General features: G+C 35.0%; 2 protein-coding genes across 3 annotated transcripts; one reads left to right on the top strand and one right to left on the bottom strand.

The window, feature by feature from the left end:
* Positions 1-4: 4 nt before the first annotated feature.
* On the bottom strand, positions 5-21,095 carry si:ch211-71n6.4 (para-nitrobenzyl esterase). Of its 2 annotated transcripts, XM_051134872.1 has the most exons (10): positions 21,019-21,081; positions 20,742-20,786; positions 18,258-18,961; positions 17,996-18,103; positions 7,868-8,064; positions 7,392-7,597; positions 5,608-5,666; positions 5,341-5,508; positions 4,837-5,058; positions 5-3,422 (listed from the first exon to the last, which is right to left on the bottom strand). In XM_051134872.1, the coding sequence occupies exons 3-10, from the start codon at positions 18,949-18,951 to the stop codon at positions 3,280-3,282; spliced, it is 1,797 nt and encodes a 598-aa protein (XP_050990829.1). In that variant the 5' UTR covers positions 18,952-18,961; positions 20,742-20,786; positions 21,019-21,081; the 3' UTR covers positions 5-3,279. The 2 variants fall into 2 exon arrangements, with proteins under 2 accessions (XP_050990829.1, XP_050990830.1); XM_051134873.1 differs by lacking the exon at positions 20,742-20,786 and having other exon boundaries at positions 21,019-21,095.
* LOC127180675 (intelectin) lies at positions 12,727-16,589 on the top strand. Its single transcript, XM_051134881.1, has 8 exons — positions 12,727-12,782; positions 12,902-12,989; positions 13,082-13,216; positions 13,291-13,538; positions 14,633-14,791; positions 14,893-15,013; positions 15,180-15,283; positions 16,247-16,589. The coding sequence occupies exons 2-8, from the start codon at positions 12,905-12,907 to the stop codon at positions 16,397-16,399; spliced, it is 1,005 nt and encodes a 334-aa protein (XP_050990838.1). The 5' UTR covers positions 12,727-12,782; positions 12,902-12,904; the 3' UTR covers positions 16,400-16,589.
* Positions 21,096-22,942: the final 1,847 nt, after the last annotated feature.

Below are 22,942 nucleotides of genomic sequence, written 5' to 3'. Positions count from 1 at the left end.
CATCTGGAATAAAAGCTATTTATTGTAGCCTGTTAAGAGGAATCTATTGAGATTTGTGTGAATAAAGACTGAAATCGCCCACAACAGCTGCTTAAGACTTTGATTCAATAAACACAACAATCATTTCATGACAGAAGGCTTACAGATAAAGTGCAAAACAAACAAGAGTGGTAATGGCACAATTAACGCATACAAAGTAAGTGTTGACACTTTAACCCTAATACAGTAACAGTAACGTGTGTGGACGACGTTCAATTCCAGACCAAAATTTACAGATAATTTACTCACCCCCTTGTCATCCAAGATGTTCATGTCTTTCTTTCTTCAGTCGTAAAGAAATAGTTTCTTGAGGAAAACATTACAGAATTTTTCTATGGTGCCTGCGATTTTGAACATCCGAAATGCAGTTTAAATACATATTCAAAGGGCTATAAATGAGGTGAGGAAGAAGGGTCTTATCTAGCGAAACGATCCGTTATTTTTGAAACAAATAGACAATTTATATATTTTTTAACATCTCTGCGACGCGCATGTGAACTGTGTAATCCGGGTCAATATAGTTAGGGTATGTGGAAAAACTCTCATCTCATTTTCTCCTCCAACTTCAAAATCATCCTGCATCACTGCAGAAGCACCGACCCAGTGTTTACAAAGTGAACATGCAAAGAAGGTAAAACAGCGATTTTGGAAAACAACTTCAACATCGAAACAGGAAGACTTTGAAGTTTGAGGAGAAAATGAGATGGGAGTTTTTTTATATACCCTAACTATATTGAGCCACAATACACAGAATATGAATGCGCATCGCAGAGAATAGACGAGACGAGCATTTGAGGTTAAAAAGTATATAAATTGTAATTTTTTTTTTTTTATAAATAACCGATCGTTTCATTAGATAAGACCCTTCTTCCTCGGCTGGAATCGTTTAGAGCCCTTTGAAGCTGCACTGAAACTGCATTTTGGAAGTTTAAACTCACGGGTACCATATACGTCCTCTATGGAGAACATTCCCGAAGTGTTTTCATCTTGGATGGCAAGGGGGTGAGTAAATTATCTGTAAATTTTTGTTCTGGTAGTGAACTACTCCTTTAACCCTATAAAGCCTATGGTATCATATATAATATATGAATTTCTACGTGATCAACTTTGATGATTCACTAAACTGTTCAATGTCAAAAATTCACATTTTCACACTATTATTTAAAGGATTATTTCACTTTCAGAATGAAAATTTCCTAATTATTTATTCACCCCCATGTCATCCAAGATGTTCATGTCTTTCTGTCTTCAGTCGAAAAGAAATGAAGGTTTTTGAGGAAAGCATTCCAGGATTTTTCTCCACATAGTGGACATCAATGGGAGCCAACAGGTTGAAGGTCCAAACTGCAGGGCTCTACATGATCCCAGCCGAGGAATAAATATCTTATCTAGAGAAACGATTGGTAATTTTCAAATACAAATGTTTGATGTAGGCAGAAGTATGAACCCAGTGTTTATAAAGCCAACGTGCAAAGAAAGTCAGACTTTTTTAAGGTTTGAGGAGACAATGAGACAGAGTTTTTCACCTTACCCTACGCTTTTGAACAGAAGTACACAGTTGAAGAACTAACCATGCGTGACCTTGTCAACGTGATTACGTAATGTGTAAAAGTGCGCAGTGTAGAGCTAGTGCAAGGTGAGCATTTGTGGTTAAAAAGGGTATAATTTTTTTTTTTTTCAAAGAAAATTACAGATCGTTTTGCTAGATAAGACCCTTATTCCTCAGCTGGGAACGTTTAGAGCCCTTTGAAGCTGCATTGAAACTGCAGTTTGGACCTTCAAACTGTTGATCTCCATTAAAGTCCACCATATGGATTTCTTCAAAACGTAATTTCTCTTTGACCGAAGAAAGAAAGACATGAACATCTTGGATGATGTGGGGGTGATTAAATTATCAGGAAACTTCTCCTTTAATATGTCAGGCTTTACAGGATTAAAAACAGTCTGTATGCAGGTCAGGGCTTTCATGTGCTCTCATTTAACAGACGTCTTTCATCCTGTTGCACAGGGGCAGAGCGGCCTCTGACCTCTCCATTCATTCAGGCATGCCAGGGAAATGGGTCTGTATTATAAAACACAACTAGATCAGATTTAGTTTGATAGCGCTTCAGGCGTTACACGTTCCTGCTTCCGAAGGCCTTGATTCTTACGTCTGTTCAGGAGTGGTACAAGACACTTTGATCACAGGTACAAAAACACACATAAATGTCACCTTCTGTTACTGCATCGATAGCGAGGATCTACGGCATCTACATACAAACAAAAGATCAATGTAAGCGTAAGTCCTCCTTCGGTCTTATTTGCACAGCAGTTAAATTAAAAGAGGCCGATCAGAGAGCCGCATTATCCCTTTGTAGACCCTCATTGTGTCTCTGGCTTCTCATCCATGTCAAAGCCTTGGATTTGCTTAGTCACATAATCAAAGAATAACAGGTTTAGAAACAGCAGACTGGCTATATTCGGTAAATATATGAAAGGAGCCGATTAGTGTAACAAACAATCAAGGGAAAACCTGAATAATGGGGATTTATGGCTTAAAACAGCCTTCGGATTCACTCATTCAAATGCACATTCAGACTCGCTGAGTAAATTCAATTCCATTCTCAGCTTGTGGAAGTTAAATTAAATGCAGAAGTAGCTCACTCGCAGCTTAGGTGAAAAGATGATAGAACAGAAGAAATAACAATGAATGAAAGAATGACAGATAGAAAAAAGAATGATAGATAAAACAATAGAACAAATAGATAGAATGAAGGAATGGTAGAGAGGATGATAGATTAGACAATAGAACAACAAAGTCAATGGGGTCCACAACAATGTTGGACTGCACTGACTTTCATTATATGTACAGAAACAGACATTTTGGGTGAGTTATCCCTTTATCCCCTTTTATCCCTAACTTTGTCTGGGATGTTTGTCCCAAAAACAAGCTATAAAATAGCTCAGATAATTTGGTCTTGGAAAAAAATAGATTTTGTAGTGTCATAGACTTTCCCCATAGACTTTCATAGACTATTGAGACACTGAAGAGGTCTCTGTGATTTTCATTTCCTATGAACTGACCTCTTTTCCTGTAGGTGCAAACAACCGCGTACTAAATGCACTCTACGCTCTGCGAAGTCCTATAAAATGTGTCAGTACTGTATAATCACACACTAAAGCTTTGCTGGTGTCACACGGTCAGATGAAAATACAGTGGATGGATATAACCAGTGAGTATGATGATGATGATGTTGTGGCTCAGTTGATCCAGGCGTACGAGTAGAAGCCGTTCTTCTCCCACAAGTCACACCTCTCGCGTGAGTAGCTTGTTACGAAAGAAATGTTCTTGTCCAGCAGGGCGACGTGTGAGGGGTACTCCGGCCAGTCCTCTGGCATCCTACCTGTGAGGTTAGCAAGAGTTTTGGGTTGTTATGGGCAAGATTAAACAGTTAAACTGCCCACTGTTCTTCAGAAAAATCCTTCAGGTCGCACAAATTCTTTGGTTTTCCAGCATTTTTGTGTATTTGAACCCTTTCCAACAATGACTGTATGATTTTGAGATCCATCTTTCACACTGAGGACAACTGAGGGACTCATATGCAACAATTACAGAAGGTTCAAACACTCACTGATGCTCCAGAAGGAAAAACGATGCATTAAGAGCTGGGGGGTGAAAACTTTTTGAATTTGAAGATCAGGGTAAATGTAACTTATTTTGTCTTCTGAGTAACATGTAAGTATCTTCTGTAGCTTCTGAAGGGCAGTACTAAATGAAAAAATATGATATTTAGGCAAAATAAGAAAAACGTACACATCTTTATTGTGTTCAAAAGTTTTCACCCCCCAGCTCTTAATGCATTGCCTCTCCTTGTGGATCATCAGTGAGCGATAGAACCTTCTGTAATAGTTGCATATGAGTCCCTCAGTTGTCCTCAGTGTGAAAAGGATCTCAAAATCATACAGTCATTGTTTGAAAGAGTTCGAATACACAAAAATGTTGAAAAACCAAAGAATTTGTGGGACCTGGAGGACTTTTCTGAACAACAACAGGCAGTTTAACTGTTCAGGACAAACAGGGGACTTGTGAACAACCATCGCTAAACAAAAAAACAGAGCTGTGGATCATTCAGGTAAAAACACGGTATTAAGAATCAAGGGGATGTAAACTTTTGAACGGGGTCATTTTTATAAATTCATCTATTGTTTTCTCTTGTGAACTATATGTAAACGTCTTTATGTGAAATATCTTATTCAGGTCAGTGCTACATAAAAAAATAACATGCATTTTGTATGATCCCTCTTATTTTGGTCAAATAATTAACGTTTTGCAAATTCTGCAAGGCGTATGTAAACTGTTGACCTCAACTGTATTGTAAAATGTAATTTTTTCCCATGATCAAAGCTAAATTTTCAGCATCATTACTCCAGTCTTCAGTGTCACATGACCCTTTAAAAATCATTCTAATATGCCTCATTGCTGCTCAAGAAACCAATTTCTGATTATTATCAATGCTGAAAACAGTTGTGCTCCTTCATATTGTTTTAGAAGCCATCACACATTTTTTCAAGATTCTTTGATGAATAGAAAGTTTTAAAGAACTGAATTTATTATTTTATTTTTAATTTGTAATATACACGTTTTACTGCCAATTTTGATCAATATAATGCATCCTTGTTGAATAAAAGATTTGTTTTCTGTCAACAACTACATAATTACTGACCCCAAACTTTTGAACGTTAGCGAATATACTCAAAACATTAAATCTCAAGAAACAGGGTCAAGCAGTAATATGGGAGATCTCACATTACGCTTACCTTCTTTGGCAAAATGTACAAAATACTTGGTGATCATTTCCTGGAAGTTGACATCAGCCGGTGACAGGGTCCCCAGCACCATTTCAAGACCCTCGAAGAAGGCCAGGCTGTCTAGAAGATGAAAGGAAAAGCGACTGGGGAAGGGAAGCCAGCTGGAGGCGTTTGCCTGCTTTGATGGAGTGTAAGTCACCAGATAACGGTACACTGGGCTCTTTAAGGCTCCTGGAATACATGAGACATCAATGAAAAGATTTAGATTTAAACAGCTGACTATAAAACACAAATTTAAACATAACGTACAGTCAGTAGCAGAGAGGTCTTGTATGATCCTGAAGGGGTTTATTTTGCGATAATGATCAGCTCACTGTTCATTATCCTGCTTATTATACAGCCACTTACCATGAAATATTTATTGGAGCTCACAAATGATAAAATATTCAGAGTGCTGATAAAGCTCAGTTCCTTTTTTAATTGTGAACTGTGCAATGAAAAATTCATTTGAACCTGCTGCTCTCTTAGCCAGGTCGTTCATGGGACAGGTGGCCCTCATGTCAGAGACCATGGTGGTGAAGAGCCTCTCTGTACACCGGTCAGAGGTCGGACACGGGGCGGAGCTATTGTACAGCCTCAGCGTCTGATTGGTCACGGCCTCTCCGAAAGGCGTCAGTTTGTCTGAGTGACCAATCAACAGAGATATGGTGAGGAAAAACATGTTCACCTATATAGAAACTTGTTCATATTTTTTTCAAATGTCTGTTTTGAGTGACTTACTTGTCACAATCCACCGATAGTCCCCCCAAGTCCATGCTGAGATGTTTTCATATGGAGGACTAGAGTAAATGTATATAATGTCATGTTCAAAATGTAATTTTCAGGGTTGGGTAAAATCTGAATGTAATGAATTGGCTTCTGAAAATTAATTTGAATTGAATTGGCCACTCTCCACAGGATGTTAAAATCAGAATTTAAATAGGAATGACAGGAAGAGTGATTAACTCATTTGATTTAGAAAAATGTTATTAGTCTATGAAAAATTATATGTAATGATTAATTACACATATGTTGATTAATTATGCTTATTTATTCCCTGTAGAATAATAGACGTAGTGCCTTAATGTATTAATGAGGCATTAATTATATAATCAATATATATATAATAATACTATATATATATATATAAATGTATTTAGATGCAGCATATTAGTTTATTAATAAAATATAATTTATTCAGATTATAATACTTAAAATAAATATGAAAATAAATAAATAAATATGAAAATAAATATTAATTTATATAAATTATTATATTAAATATATATATAATTTTATTTAGATGCAGCATATTTAATAATAAAATATAATTTATGTAAATATTATGTTAGATATGAAATATATATATATATACATATGTGTGGGTATATATCTATATATGATTATATTATGAATTATTATATTCAATAATATAATAATTTTTGTATTTGTATTTTTTTTTATTTAGATGCAGCATATTAATTTATTAATGAAATATTAGAACTATTATTTATTCAGATTATAATACTTAATAGATAATAATTTATATAAATTATTATATTAAAAATTAAGACTTGTAATAGTCTTTAAAGAAGTCTCTTATGCTCATCAAGGCTGCATTTATTTGATTAAAAATATAGAAAAAAAACAGTAATATTGCAAAATGTTTTTACAATATAAAATAATGTTTTTTATTTTAACACACTTTAAAATAGAATTTATTCCTGTGATGAAAAGCTGAATTTTTATCAGCTGTTACTCCAGTCTTAAGTGTCACATGATCCTTCAGAAATCATTCTAATATGCAGATTTATTATTAGAATGATCAATGCTGGATAATATCAACAGTTGTGCTGCCAAATATTTTTTGGAACCTGTGATTTTTTTTTTTTCAGGATTCTTTCATGAATAACAAGTGTAAAAAGTACAGTGTTTATTCAAAATATAAATATTTTATAACAATGTAAATTATTTATTATTAACTTTTAATAAACTTTTAATTATTAACTTAATACATCCTTGGTGAATAAAAGTATTAATTTCTTAAAAAAAAAAGAAACAATAAAAATGTACTGACCCCAAACTTTTGAACGGTAGTATATGTCTTAATGAAATAAAAGATATATATTCTAAATAATTATATATATATATATATGTGTGTGTGTGTTTATAATAATGCTTAATTATATGAATTATAATATTAAATAATATAATCATTTTTGTATTTGTATATATATAATTTTATTTAGATGCAGCATATTAATTTATTAATGAAATATAATGTATTGAGATTCTAATAATACTTAATGAATATTAATTTATATGAATTTCATACACACACACACATAACATTTAAATACATTAACTTTAAATAATTATAATTTTGTGATGTATAATGTTTCTTTGCATTTCATTCATTGAATTCAACTCCAAATTATAATTCTGCATCCTGACAACATTCAAATTCGTGAACATTGAAGACAGTTTTTTCATTTTACAGCTGATAACTGAAAAAAGCAGCTTACGCAAAATCAGTCTCCTGTTCAGTTGTTCCAACCACAAACGGGACGTCGTTATAGGATCCGGGTCCACCCTTCTCCCAGGTCTCGAACGGAGGAGCTTTGAGAACATGGTTGTCAACTACTGCAACTGGGCCAATAAAAACACCTTTGACTGGAACATCGGTTAATTCGTCGGCTGCCCATGATGGGTACTCCTGCCATGGGATTGCCTGAGTCAGATACAAATCACTGACATTAATTCAACTACAGACCCATTTCTGATATATTACCACCATTTAGAGAAATTAAACCTCATCGGCAGATTTTCATCGGGAATTCATTGAGCGTTCGGCGAGACCTGGCAGGCGGTCGAGGTTTGATGATTTATCAAAGAGAGTTTACGGACGAAGGGGCCAAAAGGTTGAATCTGTTGTTAGTCAGCCATGACTCTGCAGCTGCCTTGCTGAGGAAGGTTACAAGCTCGGCCATAAATTTCTCACCTGAAGGACTTGAGCGATGTGTAGTCCTCTCAGGCAGATGGCGTCCTTGCAGCCCGTTCTCCTCAGGAATTCTAAGTTGTCTTTTTCTGCTGACTCCAGGGAAGCATTATACACATACGAGCCGCTCATGTCAATCGCGCCATGAAAGAGTCCTTTGGCTAGTGGAGACATCATCAAGGTCCAAACCGAAGTTCCTCCTGATGATCACACAAGGACAGAAATACATACCATACATGTATAAGGCAAACCTTGTTGAAAAGAAGTGCATTTAATTATACTGAATGTAACTTGTAGTGAACTTCAAATCTTAAACGTATATTTTAAAAAAACTGTACGTGCAGATAATATATTATGATATTAATGAAATAAAGGCCACCTTAATGTACTTAAAAATAGTACACTTTCATGTTTCTTAATATACTTTAGTACACTTTTAAAAACTTAAATCATTTTAAATCACTGTTTAAAATGTGTTTAAAGTACTTTAATTTTTATTGAGTTTACTAATATACTAAACACATGTACATAATAATAATCTTATATTAACTGTTGTAATAATACATCGTTCTGCATGTATGCTTCATCATTATAAATGTATATTTTTCCAAATATATTTAAATACATGACAAGTCTCGGTACAAATGACATTAAAGTATGTTTTAGTTTACCATAAATGCTTGTCAGTACATTTGGCAATACATTTTAAAGGGGTCATCAGATGCCCATTTTCCACAAGTTGATATGATTCTTTAGGGTCTTAATGAGAAGTCTATAATATACTTTGGTTAAAAATTCTCAATTGTTGTGTAAAACAACACTCTTTTTACCTTGCCAAAATCAGCTCTGCAAAAATCATCCAGGCTGCTTTAAATGTTAATGAGCTCTGCTCGCCCCACCCCTCTCTTCTCTCTGTGGACTGACGAGCCTGTTTACTTTAGCCGCATTTAGCTGCTAAACTTGCTAACTAGCACGTTATTAGGAAAGCTGATTGCAGGGATTCATAAAATACCCCTTATACTCACTTTTGCTGTAAGTGAAGCTGGATCACGAATGATTTGTGCGAACATAATATATCGCTCAGAGATATTCTTGTCTAACTTACATTCCTGCTCCAGCATCGAAATAATGGAGGTCGGACTGTGAAAGCTGATCTGAGGTAAGACGCTCATGTCAATCAACTATTGTGGGAGCGGCCTCTGTTGGTGTGATGCCACAATGACAGGCATCTAAGAAAGGCTCGATTTGAAAAAGGGGATATTATTTTTACAGATTAATTAAAAACCACTGCATGGATTTTTATCATTATAGGGTAGATTTGTACATACACTGCCAACACACATTAATGTTCAAACAACATGTAAAAGTGAACTTTGCAACCAATGACCCCTTTAACCGCATTTCAAAAACAACAGAAGTAATTATGAAATTACATTCATGTCCGTGAAGTATATTTTGAATATATTTTCATCAATTTAAAGCCCTGAGGCTTAATTTTCCATTACACAATTATATATCCCCAATCACTATATGTTGAAAAACCCATATCTTTAGTTCAAAAATGTTCATATCACATACAACCCTGGTATTTAGCTATCCGATTTTGTAAGTTGTTAATTCTACTCTGCATTTAAGCAAAAAAATTACCTCAAATATAAATTCATTTCATAGTTTTGCCTTCAGTTAGATTAGCTTATCAAGACATTTGGGTGTGCGCTTCAAAAATAATAAGTGTTTATTGTGATATAACTGTTGTTTTATTTGTGTCCGAAAAATCATTGTCCACTAAGTTAAACACTAGAAACCTCACCTTAAAAAGGAAGAGTTTGTCCCATTCTCGCATAATTTGCACAGTATGACGATATTTCCTCCAGCAGCACATGGATGAAACACTAGAAGTTGTGTTCTCTCTCTTTCCCCTAATATTGGTTAAACTAGCAAACCTGTTTCAAGAGTGGATTAATTGACTGTCAACAGTATTACACAAGTATTATTGCAAATTTTAACAAGACAATTTAACTAAAACTTATGTTTTGTTTATGAAAATATATTTCTAAACAAACCATATGCTCAGTAGTTCTAGGCTTCCATGTTGAGTACAGGCCCAAAACGCTAAAAAAGTCAACTAAGTTCCCTGTCAACTGTGTTACCCAGTAAAGATAACATAGTGGACATTAGCAAACATAGATGGTATTTTATGCACATATTCCTACAGATCACATTTCTATAGTTCTATACTTTATACAATATAGATGTTTCAAAGCAGCTATGTAAGGTCATGTTTGGGATTTTGGGAAAAACAGGAAAAACTTTTCTTCACATTGTCAAATTCTAAATGTACTTGAATGGATTACTTAAATAGCACTTAAAACTAATTGCATTTAATATAAATCTAAACTATAAATGTAAGCCATAAAAACAGGTTATAGCATTCACCCTTTATGCATAGCAGAAGAGCAGCTTCAAGAAGAGTTTTGATACTGATTTATGGCAAACGTGTTCATAAAACATGTTTAGCAAATGTTTGCAGAGACGGGTGTAACACTGCAAATTAACCTTTCTGTTGACACCTGAATAACAAATGCATTGCAGTGCTTTGTTTATTCTCCACTATTTGCTTGCTATGAATCTTCTTTTTTGACAGCCTTAAAAGAATCAGTTACGTCGCCTCGTGAGGGAATGAATTAATAAGTTGTGGAAACAAATCCTTAATTTATTGCTGTGATATATTTTGTTTTCCCCTGTATGTCATGTCTGTGGCTCTGCATCTAAATGGCCAAATACACACAAAATGTCAAACTGCCTGTCTGTATTTAGACAGTTGGCTTTGTATTAAGTGAACATAACCAGTTGAGAGAAAATGGGATATGTGTCAGTATATTGCATCCGTGCATTAGGCCATGCTGTCTGTGCCATTAATGTGAATTAAAAGCTCACTGTTCTTGACTTTTTTTGTAGCTTTAATAAGAATAATTGTGTATTTAATCCATACAGTGACTTTGTAGCAATGTTCCCTCTAAGATGCGAACACAAAAAGGAGTTGGGAAAGCGATCCTAAATAGTATGTGAGATTAGAATAACTGTCTCCCAAAGCATAGCATGTGGAAAAGAGTATGAGTAAACGGCCGTTAACAGAGGCTAGAGACGCTGAAGATGAACGCAAAGATAGAAAATACTATAGCAGGCAGAACAAGATCACTGATCACGATGTGCAAAACATAGGAAGAAAATCCTAAATACTGAATTTTATATGGATGTGTTTCTGAGGGAAACTTCATCTTGCCTTTGTATAATGCATTTCAATTAATACATTTACATTTACATTATCATTATCATTTACTGTTAATACCACTGAACCATGCTCTCTATTATAGATCAGTGGTTAACATGCGAAGCACTGCCGTCTTAACAGCGGTACCCAATGAAACACTACAGAAAAGAGAAGCAAATGGATTCCTGCAATTCACAGAAACAAATGGACTCCAGGCAGCAAAACACAGATTTGCAGTTATCATTTTATGTTAATATGTTACATTTTTCAGTAAAATCATACCCTATATATTGTATTATAATTAGGGCTGGCAAACGATTAATAGCATACAAAATAAAAATTATGTATATATAAATACAAGCACATTCATGTATATATTTAAGAGAAATATGTTATTTATGTGCAAAATATTTAGATTTATATATAATATAAATGATATAAAAACTATAATAAATACATATACTTGTAAATATTTCTTATATATATATATATATATATATATATATATACATGAATGTGCTTGTATTTATTACACACAGTACACACATATATTAGACAAACTTAAACTTTTATTTTGTATGCGATTAATTGTTTGCCAGCCCTAATTTTAATATATCATGTTGACAACTCAATTAAATATTTACCATCTTATATTCGGCATAACTGGGTGTTTTTACATAAACACTGACAAAAACTATATACATTTTTAAGCTGGATGATATGACGATATATAATGTGTGTGTAATTATTATGTATATATAAATACAAGCACCATTATGTAAATATATAAGAGAAATATGTTATATATATATAACGTTGATATAAGTGATCACACAGATAAGGCCAACCTATTTTGTATTTATAAAATGTGTTCACAGGCAAATTTGCTTTGTTTATTTACCCGTACTGTAGATTTAAATTATTGAAAATAATTAAATAAGAATCTGATGAAAGATCAATATCAATGTTTACATAAATTAGGTGTTAGCTTTTAATAAATGTTATTGTTGATGAATGGGGTAGTTCATCCAAAAAAAAAAAAATCTGTCATAATTTATTCACCCTCATGTTATTCTAACCCCGTATAAAAAAAAAAGTCTGTTTTTGCCCATACAGTAGAAGTCAATGGTAACCAGAATGGTTTTGTTACAAACATTCTTCAAAATATCACTTTGTAGCATCCTAGCTCAAAATCAGTGCTTTGTTGTCAAATGTCCGTTTCTGTGTGACAAAATCCAATATTAACATTGTTGACTGCATTTGTAGTCTATTTAATAATATATATTGTTATCGGTTTCAGTCCTATTTTATTTATGAACTTATTTACTCCAATTAAAGGCCTTGATCCCACCAAAACATTCAACGTGGGGGATGTGGACCTTTGTGGCCAACCTTTGTTCAGGGCCTAATGAGACAAGACGGAATGCGGAAAACAAAATATAGGCTGCCCCTAAAAAACCCCACTACAGTAACATATTCCAAAAGCCGGAGCTGAACACACTTTTGGCTCTGGCTCAAGTATACTTCCTCATTCTACGTTCCACTTATGCCTCAGAGGAAGTATAAGTAACCTGAGTGAGTATGTCTGAGCTTTATTCTCAGACCAGCCAGAAGCCAATAACCTCAACAGCGCTCACCAACTCAGAGGTGAGAAACACAAGACAAGAAACAAACATTGTTGTACCATAAAAATGAACTTTTAAAATATACAAAGCCTATATGCTTGTAGTAAGCAATCAGAAGAACTTTTCTCCTTTTGTTTGCAGACTATGATTCTTGCGCCAGTGTTTTTAGAGGTCCTTTTCAGTCTCTCACTGAATTTATGTCTCTGTGAGGCTGCAAGTGTGATCATTTGTAAGTAATAAATGTAATAATTTGTTTGGATTGAAATGAATTTTTTTTAAAGCACAATACATTCCACTAAGTCTTTGTGTTTCACATTGTAGTGGATCAACAAGAAGTACCATATGTCAAAACTGGTGATACCAATGCCAGACTTGAGGATGCAATACTTCAGGGCAGAATTAAACATGCTGCCCGAAGCTGCAAGGAACTGCATGAAAAGCATCAGATTTATGATGGTACGCTCATTTAATGTTATTATTTTGTCTTAAGAAACAACTGCATTTTAGTAACTCTTCTTCTGTTCCTGCAGATGGCCTATACTACCTGAACTCATCAAGAGGAGTCCTTTACCAGACGTTCTGTGATATGACCACTGCTGGTGGTGGCTGGACGCTGGTTGCCAGTGTTCATGAAAACAACATGTACGGAAAGTGTACTATTGGTGATCGCTGGTCTAATCAGCAGGGCAGTGACCCAAACCGGCCTGATGGTGAAGGGACATGGGCAAACACAGTCACATTCGGAACAGCAGAGTCCTCTACAAGCGATGATTATAAGGTATTTTTATTACATTTCTGACTTTATAAATCTAGTTAAACAGGAGCAACATAAAGTTCACTGAGACACTAGACCAGGGGTGTCACACTCTGCACAGCCCTGCACAGTTTATATAAGTAATTTACGTAATTTTGTGGCAAAAACATGAAAATAATCTGTCTTTTTTATCCTATTGTTTACTATATTTATTTGTTTTGCCACTGTCGTTGTAGGTTTTGGTTATTGTGCTGTTTTAGGCAGTAAGGACCTTTGAAATGACTAAAATCATGTGGCGAAGTGATACAGACATGTAATGCAGTCAAGACCTGCCTGGAACTATGTTCGCAGTGCATTTCCCTGAAAATAATTGCACACCTTAGAACGTTCACCAACCAATCAGATTCACGCATTCAACGGCCCCGTTGTATAAACCCTAATTAAAACACCTGATCCAGCTAATCAAGTCCTTTAGGCTTCAGTGTTTTCCTTACATTGATTTATTTGTGGCGGCCAGCCACAAATAATATCAGAACTGACCGCCACAAATAGATCTTTCAAAAGGCTTTGACATCGCTGAATAAACATGAGCACTGCATGTTTTAAAATCAAAACGCAGCGCTAGTGTTTTTATATTAGTGTTATATTATCTGAAGGAAACTGACTGTCTTCAGGAAATGATTGATTTCATTTCCATTTCATCATGCCTGTAATGCCTGATTAAGCAGCCTTCGAGAGCTAAGTGCTGGTTTATGTACAGCCTTTACCGGGGAGACAGCTATTTTTGCCGCTCCAAAAGCGGCACCTAGTGGCAAATAATGAATTTGCATTTTCATTCAGACCAACACGAAAATCAGCTGATGGTTTTATGCAGGAAACACGCAGAGCTGAACCGTTATATATAGGGGAAGCCCTGCCACACATAGAGTGTAATTCTGTGGGAAACACTGAAGATTATTTGAAAACTGTATATGTGATGGAGCAGGGTTGGAGCTAAACTCTGCAGTGGAGGGCTGCGGCCGTCCAGGAACTGGGTTTGACACCTGTGCACTAGACAGACAATCAAAATGATGTTTATGTGGAATTTGAAATGACAGTCTGTTTCCTTTCTGTCACAGAATCCCGGATACTATGACATTACAGCACAAGATGTGTCTGTGTGGCATGTTCCTAATAATAATGATTTGGAACTGTGGTCTGCTACCGCCATCCTGCGATATCACACTGAAAATCACTTCTTAAATCTCTACGGAGGAAACCTTTTCAATTTATTCAAGGTCAGATGAACCTGGATGCCAGTTTTGAGTTTGAAAAACTACTTATTTTTTTATTTACAAAAATACTGAATTGAACTGAATTTTTATCTTCATTTTTCCAGAAATTCCCTGTGAGGTTTGGATTAGGGGCATGCCTCACTAATAATGGACCTGCTATTCCAATAGTGTATGATACTGGAAATGTGGATTTCAACAAAAATTTGTATGGTCCCAATTCAAGAAGTATGGCAAATTGTCTTGAGCCAGTATTTTTCTAATATTTTTAAAGAAAGTAGCTACATCTGTGCTTTAATCAGTGATAGTCTGCAATTTACAAGGCATCGTTGTTGAGACTCAATCAGTTTAATAAATGAAAGCCATATGTGATATATTCTCTGAATTTCTGTAGCAATATTTACCCCTGGATTCATCGCATTCAGAGTCTTTAATACCGAAAAGGCAGCCATGGCTCTTTGTTCAGGTGTCAAACCAACCGGCTGCCACACTGAACATGTGAGTTAACATAATATTCTGGATTACCTCAAGGGGTCATTGGATGCAAAATTCACTTTTACATGTTGTTTGAACATAAATCTGTGTTGGCAGTGTGTGTACACAAACATCCTATAATGATAAAAATTCCCCCAATTTTTTTTAAAATCCCCAATAATAATCCCTTTCTCAGATCAAGCTGTTCTGAGACTCCTGGCAGAATGACGTAGTTCTGCACAGGCCCTTCCCACGACTATTGAATGACACGGCCGTTTTAGCACAGACACGCCCTAAGTGAGCTGTGAACAGTCCGCCATTGTTTTGACGCCGGAGCAAGAGTAGACAAGAATGGCTCCTAAGCAATTGAGGCATTTTGTTTTTAGATAATAATGAACATAGCAGTCGTCATTTACTTCCAATATCTGAGTTGCTGAAGATGGTGAGGATTACTTTTGTTTATGAAGGGAATGCGCCCTCCGATCTACCTAAACGCGTCTATGTTCACGCAAATCATTCGTGATCCAGCTTCACTTACAGAAGAAGTAAATATAAGGGTTTTTATGAATCTTTGCAAATCGCCTTTCCTAATAATGTGCTAGTTAGCAAGTTTCGTGGCTAAAGGGGCGGGGTGAGCAGAGCTCATTAGCATTTAAAAGGACGTGCACTAAAATGGTTTGCTGTGAACAGAGCTGTTTTTGACAAGATAAAAAGGGTGTTGTTTTACAAAACCATTGAGAAAGTTTAACCAAAGTATGTTATATACTTTTCATTGAGACCCTAAAGAATCATATCAATTTGTGGAAAATGGGCATGCAATGACCCCTTTAAATCAATATGTATGGACAGCATTTGTGACATGCTGTTAATCACCACATAATGCATTGATAGGAATACATTTGCAATGGAAATAATCGTGTCACCAGTGTCAACAGAAGAAGTGTGTAGATCTGTTTTGTTGTTAGTAATGTACTCATATCGTTGCAGTTCTGTATTGGTGGAGGTGGACACTTTCCTGAGGCCGTCCCTAGACAGTGTGGGGACTTTACGAGCTTGGACTGGGATGGCTATGGTACTAATACAGGATGGAGTGCTTCTAAAGAGATAACTGAAGCAGCTGTGCTTCTCTTTTATCGCTGACACTCTGATCAATCTAAAATCGCCAGCTTCTTTCTGAGATATTCCACATTGTTTAACACTTGATTCATTTGCTCAAATGTATTTCTTTACAATATATACTGTAGCTTCTGCTAGTTCATATCTCACACCTCCTTTCAATGATCATGGTCACAAATATATTATATTCAAATAAAAACCAGCAAATTGTCAATACTGTGCAGAGCCTAAACTTTATTTTAGCCTGGTAAAAAATATTAATTTAATGTTATCTGTTATATCTCATCTGCAACAACAATGTGCTTTTATTAACTTTACACTCTGAAAAATGCTGAGTTGTTTCAGCCCAACTTTGGGTCAGGTATGAACTAACCCTGTTGGGTTAAATTTTTTTCTAAATTAAATGTATAACCTAACAGTTAAGTTAGTCCATATTTGACCCAAAATTGGGATGAAACAACCCAGCATTTTTCAGAGTGTATCATTCATCTTCTGAACACAAATTACGATATTTTTGATGAAATCCGAGTGCTTTCTGACCCTGCATAGACAGCAATACAACTGACACGTTCAAGGCCCAGAAAGGTAGTAAGAACATTGTTAAAATAGTCCATGTGACATCAGTGGTTCAACCGTAATGTTATGAGGCTACGAGAATACTTTTTGAAAACAAAAATAACAGCCTTCAATGCTGTTACTGACCTTAAAGCAACACTATGTAACCTTTTGCACTTTAGCTGTTAATAAATAGAACTACTTCTCTAGGTTTGTCTATGCCAATTCACGCAGGTATGTGTTATTCTGCAGCGGTGATGACCCAACCAAGTTACAATAGTCCAAATATAAGCACTTATTATAAGTGTATCATAGTGATTTGGGACAAGACATGGCCTACTTTTATTTGTGTACACTGACAACAACAACAAAACATTGTGCTTTTGTAAAATAAACAAAACAAACAGGGTGTGCTTTCTGCCATCTCGGTCTCCATGAGCAACTTTCTACGCACTTGACACAGAGACATTAGAAATATGTCTATAGAAAGCTTGAAGTGTAAAAGCTTGAAATTACAGAAATCAAATTGAAAACGAATATTCTCTGATTATGTAACCCTTATGAAACTAAAATGAGGTACAGTCTTTCCTGTATCTGAGCTCATTATATGCACGTAGATACAAAAAAAAGTAAAATAAAAGTAAATATTTTAGCATAACAGTTTTTACCACATTTACTGTCTGTATGGTTGGGATTGAGACTAGATCATAATTATTTTGTTCTGTTCTATTAACAGTACATTTACCAGTTAGAAATAAAATTTAATTTAGCTTTCATTTTAAAGGTTTATACACTAATTGTACAAGTGGGTGGAAAACAATTACTGTTTTATTAGAAAGTAAAGTAAAACTGATTAGAAAGTCAATATTTTCCAGATAATATTTAAAAAATATAAAATCTTAAAAAAGACAGCATGAAAAAGTTATATAACATATAACATGTTACAGACTTGAGAGATTTTAAACTTATATTTTGGTGGTCCTTGGCATCAAAATGTTTGAAAAACCCTGACTTGCGTGACATGTCAAGTGTTCAAATACTTTTCGGTGTCATTATATGTTGTACCTGAGCTTTGACCAAATATGGTAACCCTTCCAGCATCACCACCGAAGTTATGGATATTTCTCTGGACCCACTGAAGTGCTTGGATCTGGTCCATGAAGCCATAATTCCCTTTGACAGCAAACAGAAAGAGGCCAGTAAGTGAACTACAGTTTAGACCATTCATGTCATGATGTCTGATGAATTTTAATATGCTGTAGTGACAAGCAGAGAGCTAATGAGATGGACAGCAGTCCTGAGTGAACTGGACAGGTACCGGTCTTACCTGAGGTGTTGGTGGGAGAGCCTTCCCTAAGCACCTCCAGAGCCATGAAGCCGAAAGCATTGAGCCTGTAATTCAGACTGACGTACACCGTCTGCGTGCGGGCCGCCAGCTCTTCCGTGGGTGAGTATCCTGTCTCCTGGCCACTCATCATGTGGAGGTACCCTCCGTGGATCCACACCATTACGGGCAAGGGTTTGGCGGGCTGTAGACTCGGCGTCCACACGCTGAGATGCAGACAGTCCTCCTGTCCCATGACCCGCCCGTTTTTTCGGAGGGGCTGCACCTGCGCACAGACGCTACGGGGTCGAGTAGCATCGTACACGCCCTGCCAACACTGTCCCGCCTCCAGTAGATCCACTGGGGGCCGCCAGCGACGTTCACCCACCGGTGGTACGGCGTATGGGATGCCTTTGAAAGAATAAGCTCCGCCTTTCCAGCTCCCACGCAGCCAACCGCACTCCGTCTCTACCTCTGCCACTCCTGGAGGCGGAGTCTCAGCCACATAAGCTAGGTAACCCGCGAGGGAGAGGAGCGCAATCACACCACAGGCGATGAAGAACATGCACCTGCGTGACACCACCAGGAATGGACTGACATAGTGGCGGCGGACATACTGTATCTGTTCCTCTTCTTCGTCCTGCACTAGATAACGATACTCCGTCCCCTCAGGGACCTCATATACATCCTCACTCATTTTCTAGCTTCTGTGTGAGAGAGAGAGAGAGAGAAAATACAAGTGCAAGTCAATTCCCTGTTCATCTAGAAAGAACAAATTGCATTTCTGAGATTTATTTTATTTTATTTATTTTTTTTACCACAGCTGCCGTATTTTTTGGGGCAACATTCTTTTTACAATATTTAGAGAGGTCCATATTTAGAGATTATTTTTTTCCCTCCATTATACATATATATAAACACAAAGGACTGCGGAAAAAAAATGAAGAAACATGATGTGAGAATGATGTGAAAAATAAGACAGATGAGCTTCTATTTCAGTTTATTGTACAGATGGTCCCAATTAGTAAAAATTAGGTCACACTTTATTTTAAGGTCCAACTCTCGGTATTAACAAGTCATTAACTATGGCTTTTTCCTCAAAAAAATTCTAATTTGCTGCTTATTAATAGTTAGCAAGGAAGTATTGGGTAGAATTAGGAATGTAGAATATGGTCATGCAAAATAGGTGATTTAAAAGCATTAATAAACAGCCAATATGTTAATAGTAGGCATAATGCAGCCCCTAATGTTCCTATTACAGTTAATTAAACTATAAAACACGTTAAAATAAAATATAACCTTAAACTAAAATTAAAACATTTATCATCTTCATTAGTTTAATGTTACATACTAAAATAATTAAAGTAAAAATTAATGAAAACTATGCAGACAAAACAAAACCCTAAAAAAAGACAAAAACACAACAAATGACTTAAACCTTAATTGAAATGGAAAACAAAAAAATTACTAAAAGTAATTTAAACTATAAATGAAAACTACAATAATATCTCAATAATACTAAAATAATCCTTCATAATTTGCAACAAAGCAACACTTTATTTTACAGTATTACATGTACACTAACTGTTAAAAGTTTGGAATATTAATATATTTTCATGTTTTTGCAAGAAAAAAACTCACCAAGGATCAAAAACATGGTAAGGACTGTTTTCTATTTTAACTTTTGACTGAGTATTTACTATAGTAAAAACAAAAAGTTTCATAATTACAAGCAACCAACCCTAAACCCAAACTTTACAGAAAGTGCACATTTTTAATATTACATATTACTTATTACATAGTACTTATTTGTGTAATTACACTATTACAGGGACAGTATAAAATAAAATGCAACCACATAGACTGTGATCTTATACTGTCAGATGGGAGAAAAAAAACATGCAAACATTTTCTGTGGAGCCTGTATTTATAATGCATTCAAAAAGGTAAAATGTAACCACATTTTCATTATGGCTAGACTGTGATCTTATATTGTCAGATGGGAGGAAAAACCATGCAAACATTTACTGTGAAGCATGTATTTATAATGCATTCAAAAGTTATTCATAATGCCTTGCAATACACATTGCAATCCATTATATATTCTCATAAATAACTGTAATAGCATGTAAAGTACATTATATGTTATGTATTACAATGTGTCATGCATGCCTGTGGCTACCAAAACTAATGCCTTACATACATTCTTCACAGTGTGTGATTAGTGTTGGTGTGTGTGTGTATAACTCTCAGCATGAAGTATGTGTGCTGTCATGACGGACGCAGGATGAAGCGAATAATCAGCGGAAACCACAAAATGACCCACCACGAAACCACACTTTCCCGGTTTCATTTCTCTATTGGGTGAAAGTTGAAATATTACCCCACAAATAAATATATTCCACGAAATAAGGCCATAGAAGAAACACAATGTAAACTTGTTAAAACTTGTCTGAGGAGGAACTGATTTTAAAAACAGATACAGACCTGAGGAACTCCTTTCAGCACAGCGAAAAGCCACCAATATGTGTACTAAACATAAAAAATAACAAAAATAATAAATCTAACGTTACCTGAAATAGTTTTGCCCCGCTAACGTCGACACAAAGTTAAGGTTAACTTAACTTGAAGTAACAACGACGCAAGCAGTTAAAGAGACATTTTCGTCTTTATTTACTAAACCATAATCGCTCGTTCCTGTTTCAAAACCTGAATTTAATATTAAAATTAAAAAGTGACAAAATGACGCATGTAATGTACTTACTGTGACATTAGAGTTGGTGCACGCACGTAGTGTAACAGACAAAACAACACTGCACGTTTAACGTCACTGGCTCCGCCCATAACTAGAGTTTTACATGGCTGCTGTACCGAACATCTCAATGTCACCATCACCACCCATTCAAAATATTGAAACAAACCATTAATAAAGCATTATTTAAATGTGATTTTCTAAAGATTATACAAAATCATTATACAGATTATTGCAAAAACTGATAACTGATAATGTTTTTTATTATGTTATCATGTTTTTATTGTTATATAGCAGTGTGTATATATATATATGTATATATATATATATATATATATATACAGTGTTGGGGAGTAACTAGTTACATGTAACGGAATTACGTAATTTAATTACAAAATAAATGTAACTGTAATTAGTTACAGTTACTGAGAAAAAATGTGTAATTAAATTACAGTTACTTTTGAAAATGTTAATGATTACAAAGGAGGTTACATCTGAATTTTTTCACATACACACACCCACATACAGATTTAATTGACTTCTTTCTAAAATTGCATTGTGACTGCTCTAAAATGACACACCAATGTTTCAGGAGTTTAGGACACAGAATAGGACACATCGTCACCTTAGAATTTGAAGGTTCTATCTGACTTTTTTTTTAAAAAATTGAGTTATTGACATATTCTTATTGGGTGACAACTTATTTACATTATGTGATGTTTCTTTTGTAAGCTGTGTACATTTTGGGCCTTTTTTTAGAAAATAAAAATGGTTCTATCTACAGAAGTCTATGGAACGCAAAAACTTTGAAGCTCGGTATATAAAAAATGCTCAGAATGCAGATAGAACCTTATAATTCTAAGGCGACGACGTTTTATTTCCTATTTGGGCATATAGTTTATTTTTTAATATTAATTTTTTACTTTTTTCCAAGACACTGATTCTAGTGTTTTCTGTCATATTTATGCAAACATTTGTTTTCAAAACCAGTATCATAGCTGTTATAACTATTTCTTGTTATGATTTCAAATCTGTATTTAACCTCAGAATTATCTCAAAGTAAATAATAACTTTAACACTTTACTAACTTTAATAATAAGTCTGAATTTGTGTGGCTGTGCTTTAAATTAAATTATTACACAGCTCTGTGGAACGCTTGATTCTGATTGGTCAGTCATGACATTCCAAGGTATGTTATTCCCCAATAACAACTGGTAAAAGCTAATAACTCAGACTCATCCGGACTGATCAGATTTATCATAAGTCAGTGCTATGCGCTTGATAGTTTTTCTTGGTGGAAGCTTTGCTTTTGGTTAGCTAATAAAATATTAAATCTCAATATTAACAATTCAATAAGTTACATTACTTTTATAAAGTAATTGAAAAGTTACACTACTTATTACATTTTAAACAGAGTAACTTGTAATCTGTAACCTATTACATTTCCAAAGTAACCTTCCCAACCCTATATATATATATATATATATATGTATATATATACACTGCCCTCCAAAAGTTTGGAAACACCCTGGCAAAGTGTGGTTTTGGAAGATATCAGCATAAATTTCTCATTTTTTGGTGCAAGTACATTTAAGTAACTTGACATTATCATTGAAGACCAGCAATAATCATTTTCATTTTGATTATATAATAATGGCAATATATAAAGTCATGTGAAAAAGTTCGGACACCCTGTTGAATTTCATGGTTTTCTGTATCAGGACATAATAAAAAATTATCTGGTCCTTGGCAGGTCTTAACATTTGGAAAATAAATCCTCAGTGTCATTATTTATTTAAGAAAAATACAGCCAAGAGGGAAAGGCCATGTGTGACAAAGTTAGGACACCCTATGAGTCAATTGCCTGTAGATCCACTTTTAGCAGCAAAAACTTGAAGCATTAATTTTCTGTGTGACTTTATCAGTCTCTCACATC

The sequence above is a fragment of the Labeo rohita genome, chromosome 18 (assembly GCF_022985175.1).
Source record: "Labeo rohita strain BAU-BD-2019 chromosome 18, IGBB_LRoh.1.0, whole genome shotgun sequence".
NCBI classification, from domain to species: Eukaryota; Metazoa; Chordata; class Actinopteri; order Cypriniformes; family Cyprinidae; genus Labeo; species Labeo rohita.
The sequence above is the reverse complement of the archived record's forward strand: the minus strand, read 5'-3'. Positions and strand labels throughout refer to the sequence as shown.

What these genes read in the sequence shown, in the direction of transcription:
- si:ch211-71n6.4 (XM_051134873.1), bottom strand. Translation starts at nt 18,951, where the DNA reads ATGAGTGAGGATGTATATGAGGTCCCTGAGGGGACGGAGTATCGTTAT. An exon ending in CATATTTGGTCAAAGCTCAG is followed by an intron (nt 8,065 to 17,995) that starts GTACAACATATA and finishes TGTGATCATCAG; the next exon opens with GAGGAACTTCGGTTTGGACC. An exon ending in CCTGGCTAAGAGAGCAGCAG is followed by an intron (nt 5,059 to 5,340) that starts GTTCAAATGAAT and finishes CATGTATTCCAG; the next exon opens with GAGCCTTAAAGAGCCCAGTG.
- LOC127180675 (XM_051134881.1), top strand. Translation starts at nt 12,905, where the DNA reads ATGATTCTTGCGCCAGTGTTTTTAGAGGTCCTTTTCAGTCTCTCACTG. An exon ending in GGCTGCAAGTGTGATCATTT is followed by an intron (nt 12,990 to 13,081) that starts GTAAGTAATAAA and finishes TTCACATTGTAG; the next exon opens with TGGATCAACAAGAAGTACCA. An exon ending in CTACAAGCGATGATTATAAG is followed by an intron (nt 13,539 to 14,632) that starts GTATTTTTATTA and finishes TTTCTGTCACAG; the next exon opens with AATCCCGGATACTATGACAT.